The sequence below is a fragment of the Pararge aegeria genome, chromosome 25, assembly GCF_905163445.1.
Source record: "Pararge aegeria chromosome 25, ilParAegt1.1, whole genome shotgun sequence".
NCBI lineage: Eukaryota > Metazoa > Arthropoda > Insecta > Lepidoptera > Nymphalidae > Pararge > Pararge aegeria.
Window position 1 is genome coordinate 4,244,307 of NC_053204.1, and position 27,760 is coordinate 4,272,066.

General features: G+C 35.8%; 1 protein-coding gene across 1 annotated transcript in view; it reads right to left on the bottom strand.

Moving 5' to 3' along the window:
• LOC120634866 overlaps positions 1–27,760 on the bottom strand; it is a 118,784-nt gene that overhangs the window by 11,176 nt on the left and 79,848 nt on the right. Inside the window, exons 6-15 of the mRNA XM_039905708.1 lie at positions 26,308–26,429; positions 25,432–25,489; positions 15,604–15,755; positions 10,976–11,120; positions 8,203–8,333; positions 4,303–4,456; positions 2,692–2,786; positions 2,520–2,610; positions 1,622–1,735; positions 166–278 (exon numbers count right to left, since the gene is read on the bottom strand). Coding sequence (XP_039761642.1) covers positions 166–278; positions 1,622–1,735; positions 2,520–2,610; positions 2,692–2,786; positions 4,303–4,456; positions 8,203–8,333; positions 10,976–11,120; positions 15,604–15,755; positions 25,432–25,489; positions 26,308–26,429 — 1,175 coding nt within the window. The remainder of the gene's footprint in view (positions 1–165; positions 279–1,621; positions 1,736–2,519; positions 2,611–2,691; positions 2,787–4,302; positions 4,457–8,202; positions 8,334–10,975; positions 11,121–15,603; positions 15,756–25,431; positions 25,490–26,307; positions 26,430–27,760) is intronic.

Below are 27,760 nucleotides of genomic sequence, written 5' to 3' on the forward strand. Positions count from 1 at the left end.
TGGGTTTGCCAATAATCACCAGCTGGGCAGACGGATTCGTAATCGCAATAGATGGTAGAATCGCAGAGGACGCTGCGCCACGTTCTCCGTTATACACCCTTAGTTGCATTGTAAGTCACCCACGGGTTGGCTACAACTGTCCCCTGATTCTTTGTGTACACTTACTTGCAATAAAAACGACTGCCGAAGTCCACCGTCATGTCCGGGTACACAGCCTAGTGTCAACGAGTCGTAAGTCACGTTTGTTATCTCACAGTTCTTCAATGACGAAGGCTTTTCTAGTGTGGAACAACATTTGAATTTAGTGACAGAAAGACAATTAAATTCACTCGCACTTTGAAAGAATGCGACCCTGACAGGTCAAGTCTACCAACTAACTTTAATGCACCGTTATGTTACTAATAAAATATTGTATGTGCAAATATAGAATAATAATAATAATAATAATAATAATAATTGTCTTTATTGTGTCTCATTTACAATGGATTCTTATAATCTAAGGAACGGTAACAACTGTGTTAGTTAGAAACTGTGTTACAGCTATTAACGCCCACCTCCGGGTTTGCTTAAATACAAAAAGACTAAAACAAAGAAAAATTAAAATATTACAACTAAAACAATACAATTTACAATTTTATAATGTACGTGTTCGTGTATGCGTGTGTTAGTGTGTGTGTGTATGCGTGCGTGTGTGTGTGTGTGTGTATGAGTGTTTGTGCGTGTATGTACGTGTGAGGGTTCCGTGGTTTTGAGTATGTTTTGCAAGCAAGATCTGCAAAGTTAGTGCCTTTAATTTGAAGTGACGATAGTTTCCGTATCAGTATAGGACAGCGTCTTAAGCCACTTGGTAGTATAGTATTTACAATTTCTGTGATTCATCGGGTATATTTTTAAGAAGTGATTTATTTTGTTGTACAATATTGGACTAGCATAATAGAAATGCCTTCTCGCAAGTTTGGTTCTACAGGGTTTGATCTGGCAAACTTTGTCCGACCTTCTAGAATGTTTACTATTAAAACTATTCGTTATCTTATAATTACGCAAAATTTAATCTATAATCTTATATATTAATGTACAACTTGAAAATGAAAACCGAAATAATACTTCACAGGATTTAGGTACATTATGTACAGTGTCTCTGTGACTTATCTGTGAAAAAACCTTATAGTTTATGAGTACACCACTGCCATAGTTTATATTGAAATAAATCAGATACTGCCCTAACATCACATACAAAATAAAAATCATGTGACTCGACCTGTCACTTTATTAGGTACTATGCTCGTGTCGATGATTTATTTTCGATAGGGTTGTCATAAGTAAACACTTAGAATGTTTTCAATTTGTTTGCAAGGCAAAATAAATATGCTTATTTTGATTTAATATTTTTACAGGATGATTCCTTATGAAATATACTATCCTTCAATATTATTTCGTAATTCTGTTACACGTTGTATATACCTGAAGTTGGTTTATTGGTTTTTTTGTTTACTTGAACGCGATGATCTCAGGAACTACTAGTCCGATTTGAAAAATTATTTCAGTGTTGGATAGCCCGTTTATCGAGGAAGGTTATAGGCTAAATATTACTAAGACCGATGAAGAATGTTTTGTAACTTACCAGCGGGTAAGATGTGGAACAAGCATGGAGTGTTCTGACGCCCAACTGTATTGCTGGCGGTACATTGGACCCAGCCGTAGTCGGACGAAGTATTAACCATGTACAAGTATCTGTCTAAACAATAAACTGTGTGTTAGAATCATCTCCGAAACCTATATAATACGCTGGATCTCTTTCCGTCCGTGTCGAATCTGTGTTCCTATCGGACTATGAGAGTTAGGGAAAAGAGATAACAGTGTTTGCGTACACACTTGTACTCTACGTATAACTATATCAGTCAACTCATACGTACTTAAAACTGACAACCATCGCTGAAAATAGTCAGAGAAACGTTTTTATCACAGATTTCTCCGTCAACGGTGACCATTTCTTGGAAATTCTTTTATGTCTGAGACGTTATTCTCTGCAGGGCTAGCACAGGCAGGGGATAAAAAACATATCCCCCGCTTATATCCCCTGGCAAGGGTTATAATTCACGTGTCATCCTGCTAAAGAACGGGAAAAGGGAATAGGAGAAGTTTACCCCCGTTTAATATTACATATATATTATTTGGATTTTATTTCCACTTATTTTATTACACTTTTAGTGCTCTAAGAGTTGATAAAGCTGTGGGAGGAGATAAATTGTTATCCTTTCCCCAGGAATAAAATTGTCTCCTGCCCATGCTATCCGTGCTGGAGGTAGTTTTTTTTCTATAAAGTTACTTTTAATTTTGTATTTAAAGAATTAATATTTAATACTTCACTAAGTCTGTTTTGCGCTTTTTTTTTAAAGTTACTTTTAATTTTGTATTTAAAGAATTAGTATTTAATACTTTACCAAGGCTGTTTTGCGCTTTTTTTTTCTAAAAAGTTACTTTTAATTTTGTACTTAAAGAATTAGTATTTAATACTTTACCAAGGCTGTTTTGCGCGTTCATCGCGAACGTGTTCAGTTCAAGCTTCGAATGGGTTGAGCTGTTAAACCACCAGTGGTATGTCATCGGTTCCTGTTGCGGACAAAAAATAATTCACATTAAGCACTTTATAACAAGGTTTTCATATATTTTTGGTACTGCAGGTTTATTTACCTTAGGGTTGGCATCAACTTCGCAGTCAATCTCGACGATCTCACCCCTCGCAGCCCTCAACACCCCCGCTTGCTGGGTTTTACACGTAGGGCTATCTGAACACAAAGATACAGACCACTGAATCAAAGGACAACAATCGTTATAACACGGATAAAAAGGCATAGGTATAATAATTGTTGGAACCTACTGTATACTAAATTTCATAAAAATCGTTGGAGCCGGTTCCGAGATTCCATTCATATATATACAAGAATTGCTCGTTTAAAGATATAAGATAAGATAATTTGTAATAGGAAACCATCCTCTATAATTAAAGCAACACTTCGGAGCTCATGCCATGAACACATCCTGCAACGTGTAACCCTGTGTTATCAACCTGAGGTATTACTTGCAAATTATGGAACAATCTCCCATCTGATGTGTTTCCTCAAAAATACAATCTAGGGTTATTCAAGGGGCGGATAAACAAATTCCTTAAAAGCCGGCAACGCATCGGTGGCTCCTCTGGTGCTGCAGATTTTTACGGGCGGCGGGGATCATTAAACATTAGGTGACCCACTTGCTCGTTTGCCCTCTAATATTGCCCTTTAATACAAACAAAAAAGAAAAAAAAAAACCTGAGGTATAGCTGTAAGCAATGGCGTGCGCAGGGTTTTTGACTAGGGAATGCATAAAGAAGGAAAATGGTATAAAATCCGGCCTCTTTATGAGTTATACAAAAATTTAAGGGTATGCAGTGCTTTTGTGCTTCTCCGGACGAGCTCTGTCACAAAAAGCTCTACAAAAAACTGCTTTTCCACCACGTTAAAAAAAAAAAAGGTATTTGGCTTAAATATACCTATACCTAAAAACGATTCGTTTACATTAACCAAAAGGTATTATGTATGTAAACATTTTGCGGTATGCCGCATAGCCAAATATTTACATTGATCCGACGTATGTGTGCGTGCGTTTGACATGTAATTTGTATGGATTTACTCCATATTTACTCCATACATACGATGGAAGTGGTTTTGTTTTTTTAGGATTCGGTAGCCAAATAGCTTGGAAATGAATTTCAGCTTTATTTTTACAATCTGGTATTAACTGGCACCGTGATATAATTATCATATGAACCTAAATATTGGATAGAAGCAGGCGTTACTTTGCGGAAATCCATAATATGTTATGAAAATTAAGAAGAAGAAGAAAAAGTCTTTATTGCACATACAAATATAAAACCGGTTAACAAAAAAAAAAAAACGATAATATACATATGCACAAAGGCGGCCTTATCGCTTGAAGCGATCTCCTCCAGACAACCTTTGGTTGAAGAAACATTTACAGTAAACGGGATAGTGCAATACTTAAATTGTGCTAATTATAAACATTACATATACAATACATACTAATACTACATATATATAGTAGAACTTATATATTTATATATAATATATATGTATATAAATATCTTATTATTACTAAGCTTATGATTTGCTCCGCGAACGGCAGCAGAATCTGTATGGTGTATTTCTGTAATTCTGGAGGTACTCGTCCTGCAACATGACGCCGTGTCCATCAATTTCAGGCGTAGGTGTTTAACAAATATGCATGTATTTAAGTATAACTTACACTTAACGTCCAAAATCAGGGGCTCGCTAGCACCGTCCCCCAGGCTGTTCCTGGCAATGCAGACGTAGGCTCCAGCCACCCGACGGGACACCCTTTGCAGCACCAGACTCTGGTTGGCTACCACGACGCCTGGTCCTGGTTTCACTGTCACGCCCTAGGGTCAAGAGGTCATTGATTGAGTTGCTGGGGGTTTAGAATTCATTTATTAATGATAATAAATAAAGATAATAATAATATCTCACTCTGGAGCCCTGACCGCCGGTTGCTTGGGCATTCAAAAGCCCCGCTAGCGAAGGGTGGATGTTTTTTTTTTATAAATTTTTAATAGATTTTTATTTTTTTTAAGCATTGTTAAGAATTAAAAAAAAATGAAAAAGAATAAATGATAGATGAATAATAAATAATAATAATACTTTATTGCTAAAACAAGATCTTAAACTAAATTATTACCAAATTATTATTAACAATATGGCAAATGACCGCAAACTCAGCCCTATACTGTGCATTGGTAACAATGCTAAGTGCTTTTTTTCAGTCTGCTCCAGTATCAAACTGAGCAAACAACCGCGCCGCAGGTTGCGTTATTATAACTGAGACAGGCGTCTCAGTTATAATACTGCGTCGTTTTACTTTAAAAAAATTTAAATAAAATGTAAAAAAAGACCAACAGAAACCAACACAATCAGTAAATATTTAACAGTAAAAAGTAAAAAAAAAAGTGTATAAAGTAAAAATAAAAATTTAAATAACTGTAGAAAAAAATCTAAATAAAAAAGTCGCTACAGTCGCTATAAGACTGATGTGAAAGGCATATACTAATTTCGACATCGACGGTAGGAGAGCCGTAGCTTAATTTGAGAAAGCGCTCAGGCCGCGATTGCCAGAGAGTCCCAGGTTCAAAAACTGTCGGTTCCGAAATTTTTTATATGCATTTTAAATTTTAAGCCCCAGAGTATTACCAGTTAAAAAGCGAAATATGTTCAAATCAAAAAACCTACTAATACTATAAATGTAAAGGATGTTTGTATGTTTGTTACTCAATCACATAAAAACGGCTGTAGCGGTCTCCACATAACATAACTAGATGGCGCTACAAAAATCCTGCATCGCGCTAGCGAAGTGTGCACGAAGAAAGCCTATGTATATACAACTTCTAAATATGAATGTTCAGACCTCGGTTCCCGAGCACGATCACCCGCTCGAAGGAAGATCTTCCTATTGTTACGGTCGAGCGTATCACCATAGCTCCCGTACAGTGGTGGATTTGGATGATATTTGGCATGCATGTAGCCTTTGATACAGAAAAGAACATAGGCTACCTTTTATCCCGATTCCTTAAGTAGTTACCGAGGAAAAATTAAAAATTGTTTACGAGCTGTCTATGCCAATCTCATAAATAGTTGCCGTGGTAAAATTAAAAATTATTAACGAGCGAAGCTCATATATAGACTCAATTCTGAAGTCCACGCAGACGAAGTCGCGGGCAGAAGCTAGTTTTAAAAATTCAATCAAAAAACCAAAAGCTACCGGAAATAACATAAAACGGTTAGTTTCATTTCATTTACATTTTATGCCAGTTCATCAATTATTGATATTTGAATTTCATTTATCGTTCGCAAAATAAATACTGCGAAACGAATAATTAAATAGCACTTCCACTGAAAAATACATTGGCATTGACGTAATACGCTGGTGACGCCAAAAAGAGTAAAGTGATATGCTTTAATACATTTTTGACCTTCTATGTGATGTTATTCTACAACGTGTGACCGAACTACGAAATACTGCTGAAGGTGCAAAAGTAAATTTCATAAGGAATCACCCTGTAAAAATATTACATCAAAACGAAGCATATTTCTTTTTCCATACACACGAATGCATTAAAATGAAAACAGTGGCGACTTATGACAACCCTATTGAAGACAAAATACCGACACACGCATAGTACCTACGTCGCTACGCGACGCGTACCTAAGAAAGTCACTGGATTCACATGATTTTCAACTCGGAGATGTCTCTTAAAAAGTTCAAAGTTTGTATTAAACGCAAGCTTACAGAAAAGTCCTATTATAGTATAAAGGACTACGTGATTGATAAAAAAGCTTGGGTGTGAATTATTGCTCTAACCAGGTTGCTCTGCTAATAATTTCAAATGACAATGTCAGATGGTGATAACAAAAAAAAAAACACCCGGCTAAGTTTGTTGTGGGCTGCTTCTTAGACCAGAACACGTTTGGAACCCTTGTAGCTTTAGTTTTAAGTTTACGAATACGGTTTTCGTCTCATCATCTCACTACCGTGTAATTCTCATGTAATGTACGCATCAAAAGTGCCACCTACGAGCCTACGAGCCTACTTGAATAAAAAAATATTTATTTATTAGCTTTTCAAGCGAAACAAACAGTACTATTACACATAAAAGTAATGCCGTATTTTTATATCACATACACCAATGATATATTTAAGATATTTTTGACTTTGATTTTCACTTAAATTTTTAATGTGATGTTAGGGTTGTTTGTGATTTAAATTCAAATTCATTTATTTCAAGTAGGCCTACTGTATAAGCACTTTTGAAACGTCAATTATGTATGTTTGTGTGACTCTACCACCGGTTCGGAAAGCAGATTCTACCGAGAAGAGCCGGCAAGAAACTCAGTAGTTGCTCTTTTTTTATTTAAATCATTAGAGTTTCGGTTTCACAGATAAGTCTCAGAGACAGTAAATAATGTACTTCTAAAGCCTCGTGAACTATTATTTCGGTTTTCATTTACACGTTGTATAATAATACTTATACCCATAATCACTATCCCTAACCCATTACCGGCCAGAGCACGGGTCTCCAACGTGAACGTCTCAGAATGTCCACCACGCTGGCCAAGTGTGGATTGGTAGGCTTCGCACGCCTCATCATCATCATCATAACTTCAACCGACTGAAGTCCACTGCTGGACATAGAGATCTTTTGTAGAGAGTTCCAAAACCACGGTCCTGGGCCGCTTGCTTCCAGCGACTCGTTTGATGTCGTCTGTCCACCTTGTTGGGGGACGACCAACACTACGTTTACCTGTGCGGGGTCGCCATTCCAACACCTTGGAACCACAACGTCCATCGGTTCTCTGAACCATGTGCCCCGCCCATTTCCACTTCGGCTTTGCAACTCGCTGAGCTATGTCGGTAACTCTGGTTCTTCTACGGATCTCCTCATTTGTGATTTGATCACGTAGAGATACTCCCAACATTGCTCTTTCCATCGCCCGCTGAGTGATTCTGAGCCTTCTTATGAGGCCCTTAGTAAGCGACCTCGTTTCGGATCCGCAAGTCATCGCACACCTATGAGAACATTATGGAGAACTCTCAGACATGCAAGTTTCCCCACCATGTTTTTCTTTAACCACAGAGTTAAGAAAATGCAGAACCCTCATTCTGCTATTATTGCATGCAGTGCGTTGTACCCAAAAACAGTGAAAACGCCCCGCGCACGACAGACTTCACACCCGCATAATGTTGTTAGCTAACAAACCTTTCCAATTTTCCGAAATTGTTTAGATTGTTAAGAGCATTAGAGGTAAAATAATTACTGTCAACTGCTAAATGGAGTGAACTAACCGCCTGTTCGAGAAACACTACTAAAGTTGAGTGGTTCTTGATGCTCCAATATTGGTCGTGTACACGGTTTCTGTATGTTCTAAATTATGTGCCTTTACCGTTAAAGCAAGTGATATTTAATTTCTTAAAACGCACATAACTTAGAAATGTTAGAGGTGTGGATGCCAGTGTTCGAACTCGGCCCCGCGAAAGTAAAGCCGTAATCCTAACCACTGGGCTATAACGGCTTTGTTAATGATTTAGAGAGAATATTAATCGGGGATTCCCCGTATAGCTCATGAAAATACTTACATTATGTGTGAAATACACATGTGTGTGCCACGGGTTCGCCCGCACCATGCAATCTAAATACACGTCGGATCCCTCAACAACTTTGTCTGCGTCCAAGTTTGCACCCAACTCCAACTTCACTACTGGTAGATCTGTGGACAAACAAACAGATTAAAGCTTCGCAATAGATAAACACACGTACTTAAAACAGTACTATGAAGTCTCACAGTGCATTCGGAAATGCTGTATATTATTCTTTATATATATATATATATTTCTTGTTTGCGTGTGTATGTCACTGAACTCCTCTTAAACGACTGGACCGATTTGAATGAATTTTTTGCTATGCGTTTGGGTGGCACCCTGGATGGTATAGATTCACAAATCAGCCCGACAGATGGCGCTTGGGTCGGCTTGTTTCTTTATATAAATATAGAAAGAACTTCTTGGTTCAGTTGGCTTGCTTACAAAAGTATTGGTCTTTGGTCGATCTATAAATAGTCCCCAGAGACATTTACCTATATCTATACTCATATCAATACTATAAAGAGGAAGAAGAAACACTTTATTGCACGTATAACATACAGTAAAAGAAACAGTAAGGAGTATACAGTACACAATGTAGACATGCAAAGGCGGCCTTATTGCTGCAAGCAAACTCTTACAGACAACCTTTGTAGACTTACAGCAAGAGAACGGGATAATGCCAAGAGTGTTGATACATAAATACCAAAATGTAAAGATATAAATACATATATAATTTAAATAAATATAAGTAATATATAAATATAAAATATACATAATGCATAAATATAAAATATACATAATATATATTAATCCCTACTAATATTATAAATGTCAATGAAAGTTTGTTTGTTGCGCTTTCACGCAAAAACTACTTAACCGATCTTCATGAAACTTATTATACATATTCTTGAAGGTATTAGAAATAATATAGTATAGTTCTCATTGAAAAAATTAAATTAAAAAATTACGTAAGATAAAAAATTTTTTGTGAAAAAATCTCATATATGACTATAGGTATAGACTATGTAGCAGTATGCTGCCTCCCAAAATTACGCGGGCGAAGCCGCAGGGCACATCTAGTATATATGTATATATATATATATATATATATATATATATACTGTGCCCGGAGTTGCGACTGCGTAGGTATATACTCTCTTACTCATACTCTAGCTTTTTGTGACGGAGCTACCTTATTTTAGTACCTTCAAGGCACAAACTCCAACCTAGACCTAATCATTGATTTCTAACGGGCATGATGTTGTGAAAGCGTAACATTTATAATATTAGTAGGGATAGGGATATAGATATATATAGATAGTACCTATATTATAAGAAAGGCATAAACTCGTAGCAACCGATGCTACCTTTCTTAATGAATTCCCAAAAACATATCAGTTTTATACCTACAATTTTCTTTTACTCAGGTATTCAAACGCGTTGCTCCTTAAACGGTCAACCTAAAACTTCAAGACTTATTTACCATCGTAAAAGAAACCGAAGCAGACTTTATGAATAATAAAATATGAAGATTTAGGTTATACCTCGACGTTGCGAGTCTGAATATAATTATTAAGTTGTAAATTCCAAAAAAATATACATATTTTCGTTGAACTTTTCGTGTAAATTCATTTTAGAGCTATGAAAATTAAGCTTAATTTGCTATACTCCGCGAAAAGCAGGGGAATCTGTATGGTGGAATTTATAATTTCTTCAGTCTTCAACTCTAGAGCAAAAAGATCTTCAGGAATTCCGCAAATGAACGTTCGCTTCTATCCAATATTTTAGAGAATACCAAAAATACAAAATGTTAACATTTTGCATTTTTATGCTTAGGATATGGACATTTCGGGACTACCGCCAAACGAGCTGCCAAGGAATTCAGTATTTCGTAAGACGGCACGTAGACACCGATGGTATTAGTTTAAAATAACCTACCTACTACTTAACCACTTAACCTTTTTTGTATGTTTACCACGCTTGTTTTTTTGTATGTTTATAGACGAGCGCTAGACTGCAATCACACCTGATGATAGGCGATGTTGCAGCCTAAGGTGGAGCCTAGAAGATGCCTATTCACTGTTAATTTGATATTACCATTTTAGACTGCGCCATCACTTACTACCAGGTGAGATTGCACGCAACTTGAACTGGATTAAAAAAAACTTATGCCCGTTTTCACTAACTACGTTCAAGGCAATGAGTAAGTACGCAACGCCTCATGAAAGAAGATTCCTAGGCCCAGATTTTCACCTTTCACCAATCGATTTGCAAGTCATATAACTTTACTTGTCTATGGTTCTTTGCAGAAAAATGTGGTATTTTGTGTTTATCATATTTTGAATTTTTCGTATGGATAAGAATATTTTTTAACTGTCAAGTGTCAGTTTACGAGTCCGGCTAAGTTTGTTGTGGGCTTCTTCTTAGACCAGGACGCGTTTGGAACCCTCGTAGCTTTAGTTTTAAGTTTACGAATATGGTTATCGCCATCATCTCACCACCGTGTAATTCTCATGTAATGTACGCATCAAAAGTCTCACCTAAGGGCCTACTTGAATAAAGATATTTTTGACTTTGACTTTCACTTTGTTCACGTGAGCTTGTTACAAACACAAACACAAGTTTTATTCACTGAACTGATCAACAACATAAAGAGATTGTGAAACTTTTTTTTTTTCTAGGAATCACCTAAATCAATAGGCATCCCATTAAGGTGACTCCTTCGTTTAGTGAAAATGGGCACTAAAATAGGATGATAATGACTTACGTTGTATTTCAAGTTTCCATCCGTCTTCGTGAGTAGAGTGAGATAGCATAGGCTGTACTGCTCTGCACGATATGACCCTTCCAGCATCTTCTATAGAGGGCACTAATGTTAGGATACTGCTGGTAACATTGCCATCAGATGAAGTCTGTTAAAGAAAAAAAAACATGGTAGTAGTTCTTAGGCCGTGGCTAGTTACAACGCTATCGACAAAAACGAGCTGCCATGACTTAGTGATACGGTACGATAGCGCATAGAAATCGATTATTTAACAGGGTTAAGTAAGTTAAGGCTTTTAACTGCCATTGGGTTAGCCCTCTACCAGACAGCATCATCTGTTACCGTCAGGTGAGATTGCACTAAAGGGCTAACTTAGTAGTGGAACAAAAAGTTAAATAAAATACAAGCATATAAAATAAATAAAATAAATAAATAAATAAATAAATAATTAAATATACTACGACAATACACACACCGCCATCTAGCCCCAAAGTAAGCGTAGCTTGTGTTATGGGTACTAAGATGACTGATGAATATTTATTCAATGAATAATATACATAAATACTGATAAAATACATATAAACACCCAGACACTGAAAAACATTCCTGTTCATCACACAAACATCTTCCAGTTGTGGGAATCGAACCCACGGCCTTTGACTCAGCAAGCAGGGTCGCTGCCCACTGCGCCAATCGGCCGTCAACAACGTGTAATCGAATTACGAAATAATGTTGAATGATGCATAAGTATATTTCATAAGGAATCACCTTGTAAAAATATTAAATTAAAATAAGCATATTTATTTTTCCATACAAACGAATTCAACATATTCTAGATGTTTACTTATGGCAACCCTAATGAAGATAAAAGACGGACACGCGCAAAGTACCAACGCTTCACGACGCGTACTTAATAAAGTGACGGGACACGTGATTTTAATATTGAATGTGATGTTAGGGCCGTGTCTGATTCCCTTCAGTAAAAACTATGGCAGTGGTTTACTCTAAACTATTAGGTTTTCGGTTCCTCAGAGACAGAACAAAATGTTCCTCTAAACCCTGTGTAATATTAAGTTTTCATTTACACGTTGTATAAAAAAACAGTTCCCGTCGGTGATATCGTAACAAATGCTTATTCGAAATATTGCATAACCCATAACACACACTTGAAAAATAATTCAAAATATACGACGGCGTTTAAACAGTCAAATCTGGCTGTATATGTCAAAGAAACAAACAAAAGGGTTCCACTTTACCATCTTGTTAGTAGAACTTCAAAAAGACCAAAATTTTTAAATGTTTTGAAATAATATTCTATTCGTTAAAATTATCCAATTAAGGTAATAAAACAGTTTTGAGAGGAGTAAAGGCACGTATTTTAAAGGATAAAAATCATTGGGCTGCCTTTGAGATATGGATTATTATCGCTCCTGAATGAATATCTGTTTCTAAACACGCCATAAACTCGTTAGCTTCTCTACTTTTAGCATTATGCTGTGCATATTCATTCAGTCAGGTATTCAATACATTAAAACTGTTTGTTTGGTTTCGCTATAACAACATTTTACTAAATAAACTAAAACACCAGATGATAGCGCGAAGTATTCACCTACTAACGACATCTGTTGTGAAATATGTCAAAACCTACGAAACTAGGTATTAAACGCCAAGTCAATTGTATAATACATAGACTCTATATAAAATTGCTTATGACTCAATAATCCATTCGCAGGATACAAATTACTCACCATAAAGTCCATAAACGATTGAGACCAGAAATTTGTTCTCATATCAATTGCCAATTAAATACAGCATGTAAGGTATCCTGACCTTTTAACTATTGACAATAGTTTATCTTATAAAGACATCGGCGATTGTAATCTTGAAATGAATCACGATACAGATCGGGCTTTCCTAATGATTGTAAACTGGACACACAATACAATCGATCTGATCACAATGGATTAGTCATTAAAGATATGTAACTTTTGGTATCTTGGAAGAGATATAATAAATTGGCTATATCGTGATAAAATAAATAAAAATAAAATTAGTTTATTTGGGTAAATAAAATTACTGTAAACGTTAATTGGCTCGAGCCTTTTTTTAAGTGTAGTATTACTAAACCTGTGTCAGGAGACATCGCTCTTCGATATCAAGAGATTAACAAAGATTATCAAATTAACCCAGATAAGCCTACTGTCCTATATTTAGGACAGTAGAAATAAAAAAAAATATCAGAATACCCTCTTTATCTAAGATTATTTAGTCTTATGATTTGCAGTAAGAAACGTGTCAGCTTTATTAGAAAAAATAAAAAGACAGTTATTTTAACAGTTTTTACCTTATATTTTGCCTTATAAGTGTGTAATAAAAGTGCGTTGCAGACATGGCAAATGACAGGTATGTATAAAAAGTTATATTTTACTCGTGAGTTGTTTTTTTCTGTGTTAATATCTAGTTGATAACCTTAACTTTTGTACTAAATAAATATTCTAGCAAAATAATATAAATAAATTACGTATAACTTGTTACAAATACTAGCGTACTATATATAGGACAGTAGGATAATATACATGATTTTAGTACAATAATACAACTTTTTCTTTACAGACCGTTAGCTGCGCATGAAATTTTTAGATGCTTTAGAAAATGTTTCTGATAATGAAGAAGATTATAGAGAACGACTGATATGTATTCTACCTCCTCCTGTTGATCCTGACTGTCTCACTGACGAAGATTCGGGTGAAGAAGATAATGTAACTTTGAATAATTTGCCACGAAACATTCTGCTTCAACCGGCTGAAGTAATGATTCAAGGGCAGATTATGGTGAGTGATACAGAAGAAGAACCTTCTGATTCTACAGGTCGAACTAAACGTAGGCGTACCTACGAATGGAGAAAACGGGACTTGGCAAAAAATCCCGTGAATTGGCCAGATGTTCAAGGCGCTTGCCAAGATAAGCGCCCAATTGAGTGGTTTGAATTTTGATTACAGAACGACACATGACAACACGTTCATTATTGCTAAATGGCATGACAATAATATATTCAGTATTGCTTCTAATGCTGTAGGAATAAATCCTAAACAATCTGCCAAACGCTTGTCACAAAGTCAAAAGAGAAACATTGTCATAGAAGAACCACATATGGTGTCCATCTATAACAAATATATGGGAGGAGTGGATCGGTCTGATGAAAATATTTCACACTACCGAATTGGTATACGAGGTAAGAAATGGTACATGCCGTTGCTCACACACATGATTGATCTGGCCGAACATAATGCATGGCAGTTATATAAAATAAATCATGGAAAATTGGATCATCTTGGCTTTCGCAGAAGGGTAGCAATTGCTTTGATTGAATCAAACAGAAAAAATGCCAAAAGAGGGCCTAGCCGACCCTCCCATCATGAACATGCTGATAGTCGTAAAGACCAAATGAATCATCTGGTTATTCCTCAATCGAAGCAAACACACTGTCGTCAATGTCACAAAAAATGCTTGACACGTTGCAAGAAATGTGATGTTGGAGTGTGTGTCAAGTGTTTTGAAACATATCATTCATAAATAGTGTTAATCTAGTAAATTACATATAACAATGGGTAATATAATCAATAGTTATCTAATAAACTACACTTTTTGATTACATTCTGTTTTGTCATAAATGGTCTTTTATTTCCTCTTATTATCCTACTGTCCTACATATAGGACGGCTGTTTCCCTGAAAGCCTTACACTTAATTTTTTTTTCATAATTTTTTTTATGTTGCATAAGATCTAATAAACTAAATAATGTAACTTTTTTCAAAATTTTCAGAAAATTTTAGTTTCAGGCTTATCTGGGTTAAAAGATAATTTAAATTTTCAAATAAAAAAAAATGTTTTATTCATTTAGAACTATTAATAAATAGATATACTACAACAATACACACATCGCCATCCAGCCCCAAAGTAAGCGTAGCTTGTGTTCAGGGTACTTAGATGACTCCTGAATATTATAATGAAGTATATAAATAAAAACTTATAATATATATAAAACACCAAGACACTGAAAATCATTCATGTTCATCAAACAAACATTTTGCAGTTGTGGGAATCGAACGGCCTTGGACACGGAAAGCAGGGTTGCCGCCCACTGCGCCAATCGGCCGTCAAATCCTATTACAGGCACTCAATCGCTTAGCGGCACATTTTTGTCCGTAGAGTGGTAACTAGCCACGAACGAAGCCTCCCACGAGAGCAGACCAGAGAAAATTCAATTTTATAAATTTAAAATGCATATAAAAATTTTCGGAACCGACAGGATTTGAACCGGCGACTCTCGGGCAATCGCGGCCTGAACGCTTTCACCAATTAATCTACGGCTCTCCTACCGTCGATGCCGAAATTAGTATATGCCTTTCACATCAGTCTTATAGCGACTGTTTTTATGTGCATTTTAAATTTATAAAATTGATAATTCCTCCAAGTGTAGGTAAAAACACTAATAAAAATTATAAAAACAAGGAAAATTCATTAAAAAATTATAAAATCCTAAATTGCTCCTGCCGGAAATCGAACCTGGTACCTTCCACTTGATGATGATGACTTACTCTTTAGATTAGTATATAGGTATTGGGTACTTACAGTTTCCCTGATAGTCTTCAATCTGGTACCACCTTTCCACCACGAAATGCTGGGTTTGGGACGAGCACCAACAGCCTGGCACACCAGCTCTGTACTCTGTCCAGCGACCAGTGGACGCTTGCCCCCCAGCAATCGTACCCACAGTGGACGTACTGTGGACAGATGAACAGGTGAAATACCACTTTTCTTAAACGCCCTCTGGCTGTCATCGACGACTCATTACCGGCCAACTATAGAGAACGGCTCTCGTCGCAGAATGAGAAGGGTTTAGGTCGTAGTCCACCATTTATTTATATATTCAATTACAATACCATTACAATGTCATATAGATAACATTATAATAAATAAATATACTACGACAATACACACATCGCTATCTAGCCCCAAAGTAAGCGTAGTTTGTTTTATGAAAGGTTCGATGCTAAATACAGATGCACACACAACCCGTCGTTTTTAAAACGGAAGTGTGGCTAAAAATGCTTTAATCTAAAAAAATAGTAAAGGCTACATAAAACAAATAGGTGGGCACATACTGTGAGTTAAACTTTTATAAACCGCCATTTTGTTTCAACGGCCATCTTGGACCGATTTTTATCAAACAGCAAAGAACACTACCTACTACGCGGTACGATGCTAAATACAGACGCGCACAAAACCCGTCGTTTTTAAAACGGAAGTGTAGCTAAAAATGCTTTAATCTAAAAAAATTAAAGGCCACATAAACCAAATAGGTAGGCACATACTGTGAATTAAACTTTTATACTGTAGAATGTTTTTATCCTACGTTCTTTAAATAGGTCAACTAAGATGTGTGCACACATTCATTAAAACAAAAGAAAATTCCAATATATCATTAATTAAAGACTACGCTGGCGTCGCGATACATTCGTGTGCCCTACATTTTAAATAGAATAACAAACAAAATAAAAAATAAGGGAAATAAATCTGAGGATTGCATCTATAGATTCTTGGCAGTTCAGTTTCGTATAGTATGTCACTAAATTAAACTAAATAATTGTGCACGAACAAAGTGAAAGGTAAGTGTTAGCGTTTGACACGTGCAAGCTACGCCGTATTACATGTCGTGACGTCACTACAAGATTCATCATCATCGTCATGGCATATTCATTAATCTTAATTCAATTAGTACGGTTAACACAAATTACACTAATTAAATACATAGCAGATTAAAACGAGAACAAAAAAAAAAATACAATAATAAAAACAAACAAAAAAATAATTATAACAATTCAATGAACTTTACAATATTATGTTATGACGTCACTACAAGATTTATTAATATAGAATTGCTTTAATAGTACTATTTCACTTAATATAATTCGTAATAATACTTATCTAAATATTTAATGTTTTTCAATTAGAATAATAACAATATATTTTGTGAAATAACTTAACCGGAAACTAATATCGTAAAATATGATAGGTTCGTTTTGTTATCAACATTGTGAACGGTACCTGAGCCGTATAAAAGTAGAAGCATTACGTTCTCAAGCGTTAATTCTGTATCAAGTGATTGTAGGAGGAAACTCTGCTCGATTATGTCAAATTTAAGATGTGAAAACTAGTATTATTCCAAGTCCTATCCCGACGTTCTCCAAAATACCACGGTATTGTGCTGCTTGGGTCCAACGCCCTTCAACTCGCTTAATTTCATCCGTCCACATCGTCAGGGGTTTACCATAGCTGCGTTTACCGGTGCGAGGTCGCCATTCCAGCACCTTGGACCCAAAGTCCATGGGTCCTCCGACCGAAGTACCTCGCCCATTGCCAATTTAGCTTCGCGACTCAATTAGCTATGTTTGTAACTCTGGTTGTTCCAAGGAACCAGAGTTAGTTAGCAATCGCTGGCTCAAGTGGAAAACTGTTTCAATACACGACGCGCTCGACAGGTTGACCTTGGGCAGATAATACTTGACTGTTTATTACTAGTAGTCTCGGACTTCAGAGCTCAGGTCGCAGAGCAATCACTAAACGATAAACATGTATCAAATTTCAAATTCAAAATTTCTTTATTCATGTAGGCCTATTACAGGCACTTATGAAGCGTTCATACATATATGTTTACATAATTGTATGCGGATGGTGATAACTTCGCTCGCCAACTTAAACCTTATAAGTACGAGGGATCCAAACGCGCCCTGGTCTAAGAAGAGCCCACAACAAACTTAGCTGTGTATCACCATCTCACAGTAAATTAATATTAAGCTATGAAGTTTGAGCAATTTACACCCAAGCTGTTATCGTTTAACTAATCCTTAACATTATACTAGGATTTTTCTGTAAGCTTACGTTTTATATAAACTTTGAACTTACTGAAAGACATCTCAAAGATTTCATTCGGTAATTTGTTTACCGAATGAAATCTTTTTTAATTCAAATTTTAATTGCCTTAGCAATTTTATGTAGCCTAGTAAACTGCACGAGTTTATTTCAATCCAATTTAATCACTGAAAAAAGGTGACATTACAAAAAAAAAAAATGGTGATCTACCTCGCCAGCGTGGATAGAGCTTTCTGTCACAGAGCTCGACCGGGGAAGTACTAGCACCATGAATATTTCTGATGCTTAGTAGCATTGCTCCGGTTTGAAGTGCGTAGTTTAGCGATTGCACCGGAGAATTAGTGTTGTCATTCAAAGAAGCCATCCTGTCAAGATCTTAGGTACTAAACCTTGCTTTACTTTTTTTATTTCAATGTTATCTAGGTTATCTCGCAAAAAAAAAACGATGAATTTATTATTCTTTTTTATACCTGTAAACTTTTTAGTAGACGAAAAATATAACTGAAAGCCAATTTTTACATTTTCGAGTCGTTAAAAAAATGCACGAAAATCCGAAATCGATAAAACAATAAACACGATACGAAATACAAGATTACTGAAATTGGAAATATAAAATATTGAAAATGTGAACGAGTCGAGGCAAAAAATCACGAATTCTGCGCAACTGAATATCAGAAATCAGTATTTACCGCGCAGAGTCGCATTTAAATTTTAAAGTATTCAGAATTCCTGAGCGGAGCTTTCGGAATTGTAAAAAGCGAAATATAAATGTTACATAGGCGAGTACATGTGTCCGTCGAGCTCATTGTATGTTAATTACACTCCATTTTTTTATCTTCTCTTATAATGTAAACAATCTTTTCATTACTTTTTAGTGTAAATTATGTATTGAAAATATAAAAACTTATTTTATAATTATTTTTTTTATGCTTAGAGCGCTTGACTGCAATTAAACCTGATGATGCAGCCGAAGGTGGTGGTGGTGGTGGTGATTTGAAGGTAAATAATAAATAAATAAATATACTATGACAATACACACATCGCCATCTAGCCCCAAAGTAAACGTAGCTTGTGTTATAGGTACTAAGATGACTGACGAATATTTTTATGAATTATGTACATAAATACTTAAAAAATACATATAAACCCAGACACCGAAAAACATTCATGCTCATAGAAATAGAAAATATTTATTAGAAAAACTCAGTACAATAAGTCTTTGGAATCCTGACCCCTAAACTAGGAAATCCCGTATCTTAGGGGACAGTGCCTTCCCAAACATTGATTCAATCATTGAGATAATATATAGTGCACTTTAACAAAGGAAACTTTCAAAGGTGTATTGAGTTCTCTAACGGTTAAGTGAGAATAGCATCACACCACTTTCCAGTAGTGGGAATCGAACCCACGGCCTTGGGCTCAGAAAGCAGGGTCGCTGCAAACTGCGCCAAGCGGCCTTCAAGGTAGGTACTCATATTGTGGGTACTGGGGAAAATGGAAGCTGGAAGGGCAGTTCAGATACTTGCGGATGATAAAATAGATGAAAAATAAAACACTTTTTTTTTTTAGAAAAATAACTGACTCCGTTTGACAAGTAAAAAGCAAGCAATACAATATTTCCTAAAACATTCATAAGTGGGAGCCAAGTATAAAATTATTAGGTTATAGGTACTTTATACCGAGACGGTTTTGAGCATTTTGGTGCGTAAGTTTGCAATTATCTAAGTTATTTAATCAATTATAAATTATATCATATTCAATATATATATATATATATATATATATATAATATATGTTATTTCAATTATCAATTATATAGCCAAATGTTCTCAGCTCATAAACTTTTACAAAATATTGCTTTTTTCGGAAGTCGAGGCGTTACTTGTTAAGTAATTCTCGCGGCACTTCATCACCAGCTTTATTTATTGTGAGGAGTATCAATTCCTTAGCAACCATATACCATATATTTATAATATATATTATTTTATGGCATATCCATAGTTTTTAAGCGTCGCTCTGTCAGTGCCTACCGTCCAAACGTCACGTCTGGCTTCACGGAAGATCAGCGCTGTGTCTTTAACAGGCACTGCAAACATGCTGAGTGAAGATCATTTTGGGATCACACCGTTCCTATAATTGTTGTGTAGACTATTAAGTTGTATTTTAAATCTAGTGTGTGTATATCCATATAAAGTTTTCTTGCTTTCTTTCTTTCTTTCTATACCATAATCGAAGCAACCTGTGCTATACCAATTATTGTATAGTTTAAGTATTAACATTTCTATGGTTTATTTATACTGTTTTGATGTGATGGCTCCTAGTATAGTACTAAACTAAATCTTAATAAGTAATAAGATATCTCATCATCATCACATTAACTCAATACCGGCCCACTACAGAGCACGGGTCTCCTCCCGCAATGAGAAGGGTGTAAGGTAGTCCACCACGCTGGCCCAGTTCGGATTGGTGGAATCCACCTTTGAGAACATTATGTAGATCTCTAAGTCATGCAGGTTTCCTCACGATGTTTTCCTACAGCGTTAAAGCAAGTGATAGTTTAATTACTTAAAACGCACATAACTTAGATAAGTTACAGGTGGGTGCTGGGATTCGAATTCGGCCCCCCGAAAGTAAAGTCGAGCTCCTACCTAATGCGCTATATAACTTCAAGATATATATGGCACTATAACGGCCACGCATGAACCTGGCATGAATTTATTTAAGTATTAAAAAAAAGTCTTAAGTGTCAGTACTCCCAAATACCAGCTAATATTAATATTACATAACCGGTAATTGTGAGCTTTGCCCAGAGGCTAAACGATTGAGGGTGTTGTGAAAAAATATGTAAACGGCCATTTTGTTTCGGCGGCCATCTTGAATACTACGCGCTACGATGCTAACTACAGACGCAAACATACCCCGTCGCTTTTGAAACAGAAGTGTAGCTAAAAATGTTAACCTTGTCCATAACACTGCGACCGTTTGCATGATTACCGTACAAACTGCAAAATAGCTAGAGATACACCACACATGGTCGCTTTCAATTACTATAATGCCACGTAAATACGTGAAAGCTTAATTAACTGGCTTGCTTTTCGCAGTAAATATGCTACTGATTTTCCGATAATCAGTTGAAAGATAATTCATATAGTATCTGAGGCTGCCATACCTGTATTATTATACGAAATAGCTGTTACCCGCGACTTCGTCCGTTTTTTTTGTTGTTTTGAGGACCCCGTAGTTTATGTGGTAGATATGCGACATTCAATTAAGTTACTTTTCAAACTTAATTGGATTATCGAAAAGGGTTATCGAGTCTACCGGTGATCCTAGAGCGGGCAGTTACCTTGGCCAACGAATTAGTTATGCCATCCAAAGGGGCAATGCTGCCAGCATCTTAGGAACTGTGCCTCGCTGCTGTGGTTTCGAAGAGGTTTTACATTTTATTTAGTTTTACATAGTTTATTTAAGGTTATATTTATAAAACAAATGTGAAAGAAATAAACTTAATTTAATTTAAAAAATCAGGTGTCGTTTTTACACATTTGTTTTTTATTTTTTATACAACTAAATTACGGGTTAAGTGAATGTCTTAAAAAATAACAGGTTTGTTTAGGTATAGACCTAATTTTTTCACTTGCGTTAAATTTTAAATTACATAAATAAATAATTTATATACTTCAACAATACAACCATCGCTATCTAGCCCCAAAGTAAGCGAAGCTTGTGTTATCAGTACTAAGATGACTGATGAATGTTCTAATGAATAACATAGATAAATCCTTATAATATACAGATAAACACCCAGACACTGAAAAACATTCATGTTAAAACACTTTCCAGTAGTGGGAATCGAACCTTGCCTTGGACTCAGAAAGCAGGGTCGCTGCCCACTGCGCCAAATGGCCGTCATAACCATTTGGAATGAAATAAAAAGTATTTACTGCTATATTAATACCTGATAAAACGTTTAATTTCAAAAAGAATTATTACTGCGATACTAATGTAGCCAACTTTTGTTTTAACCGGCCATTTAATAATTCTTTAGTAAACAAAAACTGCTATTGCGACTTAACTATGATAGTTAGTCATAATCCCTTGTGGACTTTTTTGTAGCTAATAATGAGTACTTGAATCATGTAGTACAAACTTTTTATGTATCATCAATAGTTTTCTCAGGGCACGCCAAATATTGAATTCTATAGGAAAAAAATTTCTTTTGGGTTACATTATTGCAAATTTCTTAAAGATCTCCATTTTTTTTAAATAAATTATAGCCTATGTTATTTCGTGATATCAAAGCATTCCTTGAGCGAAGAAATGGTTAATATCGGCCTAATACTTTCTGAGCCTATTGGGTACAAAAAACGTGTAACGTTTAGAAAAAACGTTAGAAGTTATGCTTCTTTAGCGTAACAAGATAACAATCTTTTCAAAAATTTTATCTTACGCCTTATTCTTCGTTTGTAGAGAAAACGACACTTACAATAGTAGCCATTTAATACATTGAAAGTTTTATTATAACGTATTATCTAGTTAATTCACCAAGTTTCACTGAACATTAAAATTTGAGATTTTTGTACAATTGAATCAATTAAATCACCGGATTGAGTCCGCAGACTTTGACAATTGAAAGTGTACACTGTCAAACCTTATAGCTTCGGGGTGCCGGTTTTTTAGTGACGGCGCCCTGAAGGTAGACGATGTATTCCCCTCTCACTCGTATTCGGAACTACCTTCATCCTCTTAAAATCGTGTTACCATGTGCGCGCGCATTTCGTTACGTCGTATAATTTCACTCCCATATTTTTATCCTAACGCCGCTAAATAAGTACAAGTATAACTTCAAAAACAAAAAACACTTACCTCTTTATAATATAAGTATAGATATAGTAATGCTAATTTATTGCTTTAACCAGGTTGCTTCTTTGTTAGTTTTTAAATGACAATGTGAGATGGTGATAACAAAAAAAAAATAACAACCAGCTAAGTTTGTTGTGGGCTTCTTCTTAGACCAGGGAGCGTTTGGAACCCTCGTAGCTTTAGTTTTTAATTGACGAATTTATTTTTCGCCATCAACCCACTCCTATGTCATATTTTACATGTAATGTGCGCATCAAAAGTGCCATCTATGTGCCTATTTGAATAAAGAAATATTTGACTTTGACTTTGAATGTTATACTACTACTTTGGCGGCCGATTGGCGCAGTTTGCAGCGACCTTGCTTTCTGAGTCCAAGGCCGTGGGTTCGATTCCCACAACAGGAAAATGTTTGTGTGAGCATGAATGTTTTTCAGTGTCTGGGTGTTTATATGTATATTATAAGTATTAATGTGTATTATTCATTAAAAAAATATTCATCAGTCATCTCAGTACCCATAACACAAGCTACGCTTACTTTGGGGCTAGATGGCGATGTGTGCGTTGTCATAGTATATTTATAGGTATTATACTTTGTTACTAATGTTATGACGCGTGCAAAATATGTTGAACATTGTCATGTAAAATGAAGTTTGACCCTTGATTATAACTTACCTAATCAGTTTTTCGCTTTCCTAATAACCTCGCGAGACTTTTGGTTTCCCGGAATATAAAAGTATTTAATTCTTTATTTTTTTCAAACATTCTGTAATTTCCACTCTAGGATTCCCAGTGTCGTGGAAATCACTTCCTTCCAGGTTGGATACAATAAAGATAAAAGATAAAAATCTTTGTGCCATATTTATCAAAATCGGTGCACAGGTTGAACCTAACATAGGTAACAAACAAACAAACACTTTCGCATTTAATATATCAGTGTAGATGAGTGTCATAAATTTTTTTGGGAAACCTAATTTTTCAGTACCGTAATCAACAGGCTGCTTTTTAAAATGGAATTCCGGTTGCTCTTCACGTAACATAGATGGCGCTGTACCAGTTATAGTTAGTTTTATATCGCGCTATGTAAGTTTTTTGCTGGCACCATATATACTGGGCTCTGGTTAACGTTAGAGTTAAGTTTTGCATGGTGGCGAACTTCGAATTGTTCACTATATTTATGTTTAATTTTATAATTGCGAAAGAGCTTGGCTTTTGGTTTGTTTTTGATGCTCAACTACTGCACTGATATTGATGAAATTTACCAAATTTATAGGCTATAGCTTATGCGTACATCGGGGAAGTAGGTATATAGGTCGTTATTTTATCCCTCCCACCAGACAAGACCAGAGAAAATTCAGAAATTATAAATTGCCAAATTTGTGGGAATCGAACCTCCTACTAAAATTCACAGAGCTCACCGTTGCGCCAGCGAGGTCGTCAAAAGGTTTTATAGTTTGTCGGTTTCTTCTTTAACGCCATTAACTCTCCATCTTTAAGTAGGGATAAAGTTAACGCGAGCATTTAATAAAATATACATCAAAAACTTCATAGACACGCGTTAATATTTCACTCGGCTGTAAAGGCACGTTCACACACATCAACGGGCTGTCAATTACAAAGTTCCCCGGTTTAACATCCCGCGGGATATAAATGGGCGCATTATAACCGACTGACGTAGGTTGAGATTTACGAGTTAATTTCTTTAAACTGCTCCGAAAAGATATGAGATTTCTATAATTTTTTTTCAGTCGTATCGTATATTTTACACCAGACTTGGTTCGCCTATAAGTGAACCTTAAAAGGTAGTGATATGCTGTCGCGGACTTTTTTATGAATAATGTCTGAATGAGGATTCTGTATGTTCTTAATTCTGTGGCGGCATCGCCACCTGGCCTAGAGGTGAGGTTGGGATTTCATGTTGGAGGTCCCGGATCGATTCCCGGCAGGGCCTGGTGGGAGGCTTAAGCCGTGGCTAGTTACAACCATATACCGACAAAGACGTGCCGCTAAGCGATTTAGCGTTCCGGTACGATGTCGCGTAGAAACATATGAGGGGTATGACTACCATACTCATTAACAGGTTAGCCCGCTACCTTCTTAGAGTGCATTCATCACTTACCACTAGGTGAGATTGCAGTCAAGGGCTAACTGGTAGTAGATTAAAAAAAACCTCCATTACCAGGTCAGGTAACTTAACTTGTAGTGGAATAAAAACATTAGAATATGGGTAGTTTTCGAATAATTAACAAAACTACCTTCCTATTAGAACTTCATATCGCAACTACCAAAACTGATTAGCGCATCGCACCGCAAACCAATCGAATGTTCTCGAACCACATTCAGCCGATACGGACTGAATCCAGCTAGCGACCAACTATAATATCCCATTGACCTCTATTATTAGCATACTGGACTGTCCGTCCATAAACAAATGACGGCTGAAATTCTGTCCCTATGTGTATCTGTAATAGAGTATCTCTAAAAATTATAGCGTATATTACTCCGTGGTAGTTTAGATTAAAACCGGTCCCGTACTTTCAGAACATATTGGGTACATACGAACAGAGAATCTTTCCTTTTATAATATTAAGTATAAAAAGTGCAACCGAATTACGAAATAATGTTGAACGATACATAAGTAGTTTTCATAAGGAAAAAAATACTTACGGTTCACGTCTATGGTAAGATTTTCTGAGAGCGGCGTTATGGAGGGATCCGTTACAGCCTGTTAAAGAAAAAGGTCATGTAAATAATACATAAATAAAATACATAATCTATTAACGTTAATCGAGTGTTACTTATGCAACAAACGACGCATTTAATATAATAAATATATACGACGCAACAATGTTACAACTTCAATAGGCACCTAGGATACAGGCTTGTGAGGGTACCAACAGAATTTATTTTATTGTAAAACTTTTGATGTGAAACATCTATAGGCGAGGGTTAACCGGGCTATTGTCGTGGCGATACTGACCGGTTTATATATTACATATATATAGTATAGTATAGACCGGTACATATATTCTATACTATACTATAGAATATATGTACTATGAGTAGTTTAGTTATCACGGCTTCAAAATTATTTTTAATTTTACTTTGCTTTTAATAGAAATGTTATAAACAGTCATTATTTTATGGGACATTTGTAATGCTTTATCTTTTCAGTACGCCATATCTGCCCGGCGTCCCGTGACGGCTCACACATTTTTGATGGTAAACCTCTAGGTATAGGGTAAACCTATTTGTTGGCGTGGCGACACAGGCCGTGGCGACGCTTCGCCATTCTATATAATTAATGTTTTAGTAAGTAATAAGCGTTTTTTTACAATGAATAATTGTTATGTAAACCATTATTCATTGTAAAGTATTGTGTGGAGTGTAAAGATTGAAGAAACTATAATTTACACTACACAGATTCTCCTCTTTTACATGCAGTAACTATGCTTTTCATGGAATTCCACAAAGTAACACCTGCTTCTAACCAAGACACATTAATTAGTGCCTTGCCCAAGAGTTTAGTTATAAAAATGTTACCTGACAAGTGATTTCAGTGCCGTAATCGCTTCGCTGGAGTGTAAAAGTCAGCGCAGCGCGGGCCTCTGAATTAGCCAGTAACGCGTGCGACTTCCACCAAGACACGCGGGCGACTGGCCGACCTGCGTTAAAAAAAAAACATTTTTTTTTTTTAAACTTTAAAGCTGAGATATATTTTATCTTACAAAACTATAGTTAGTTAGTATGGTTTTCACGAGTGTCCTTGAGCACGATTATTCTCCCAGAATGAGAAAGGTCGAAGGCCATAGTCCATCACGCTTGCTTTGAGGACGTTATGTAGAACTCTCAGGCATGCAGGTTTCCTCACGATGTTGCCCTCACCGTTAAAGCACGTTAATTTTTTTATTACAACGCACATAATTTAAAAAAGTTAAAGAAGGCTTCCTCTTTCGAGGGACCCAGTTCAATCCCCGGCACGATAACTGGTTTTTCGGAGTTTTTAATTTAAGCACTTAAATGTCATATGCTTTAATGGTGAAGGAAAATAATAAATAAATATACCTATTACGACAATACATACATCGCCATCTAGCCCCAAAGTAAGCGTAGCTTGTGTTATGGGTACTAAGATTACTGATGAATATTTTTATGGATAATATACTTAAAAACTTATAATTTACTGATAAACTCCCAGAGACCGAAAAAATGTATGTTCATCACACAAACATTTTCGAACCCACGGCCGGAAAGCAGAGACACTCTTCACTGCGCCATTGAGTCGTCAACTTTGGTATATTATGTATATACGAGTACGTCCATAATGTTCTCAGCGGCGTCTGTAGAAGTATTTTTGACCTTCCTTATGTTTAAATAAAAACATCCATAAGTTTTGTTATTCAGAAATAAAAATGGATTTTTATATCTCTAACTTTAAAAACAAGTCTTTTATGCAACCTCCCAACCCTAATATAACCCCCTTAGGGGCGGGTGTAGTAACATTCCATCCTAGCTGATACAAAAATCTTGATTAGGCCTTCTTAATGTAAAACCTGAAGGCTTAGTTAATAGTTCCTAATCAATAAAATGTTCGTACTCATAGTTTCATACCTATTTCACCACCCTTATAACATATTAAAAAAAATGCTTATAATAAATTGCCTCATTCATTATAATTTTAAACCGAAAAATCGATTTTCATTTCAGCCCAACTTTAAAAAACATAAGATTAGCTTACAAAGTTTCAACCCCCATTTCACCCCTTTACGCGTGAATGTTCGCGAAAGCTTTTATTAACTGACATCTTTAATTCTCTAAGGGACCTACATTCAAAGTTTCAAGTTTCTAGACTTTATAGTTACTGAGATTTAGGTCAGCGAGTGAGTGGTTTAAATAACTTTTGTGTAATCCATACAAAAGTTATTTGCAGAAGCAAAACATAGATGTCACTGTAAACCTACTGAATCGCGCTAACGTTGTTGCATTCTAATAACAT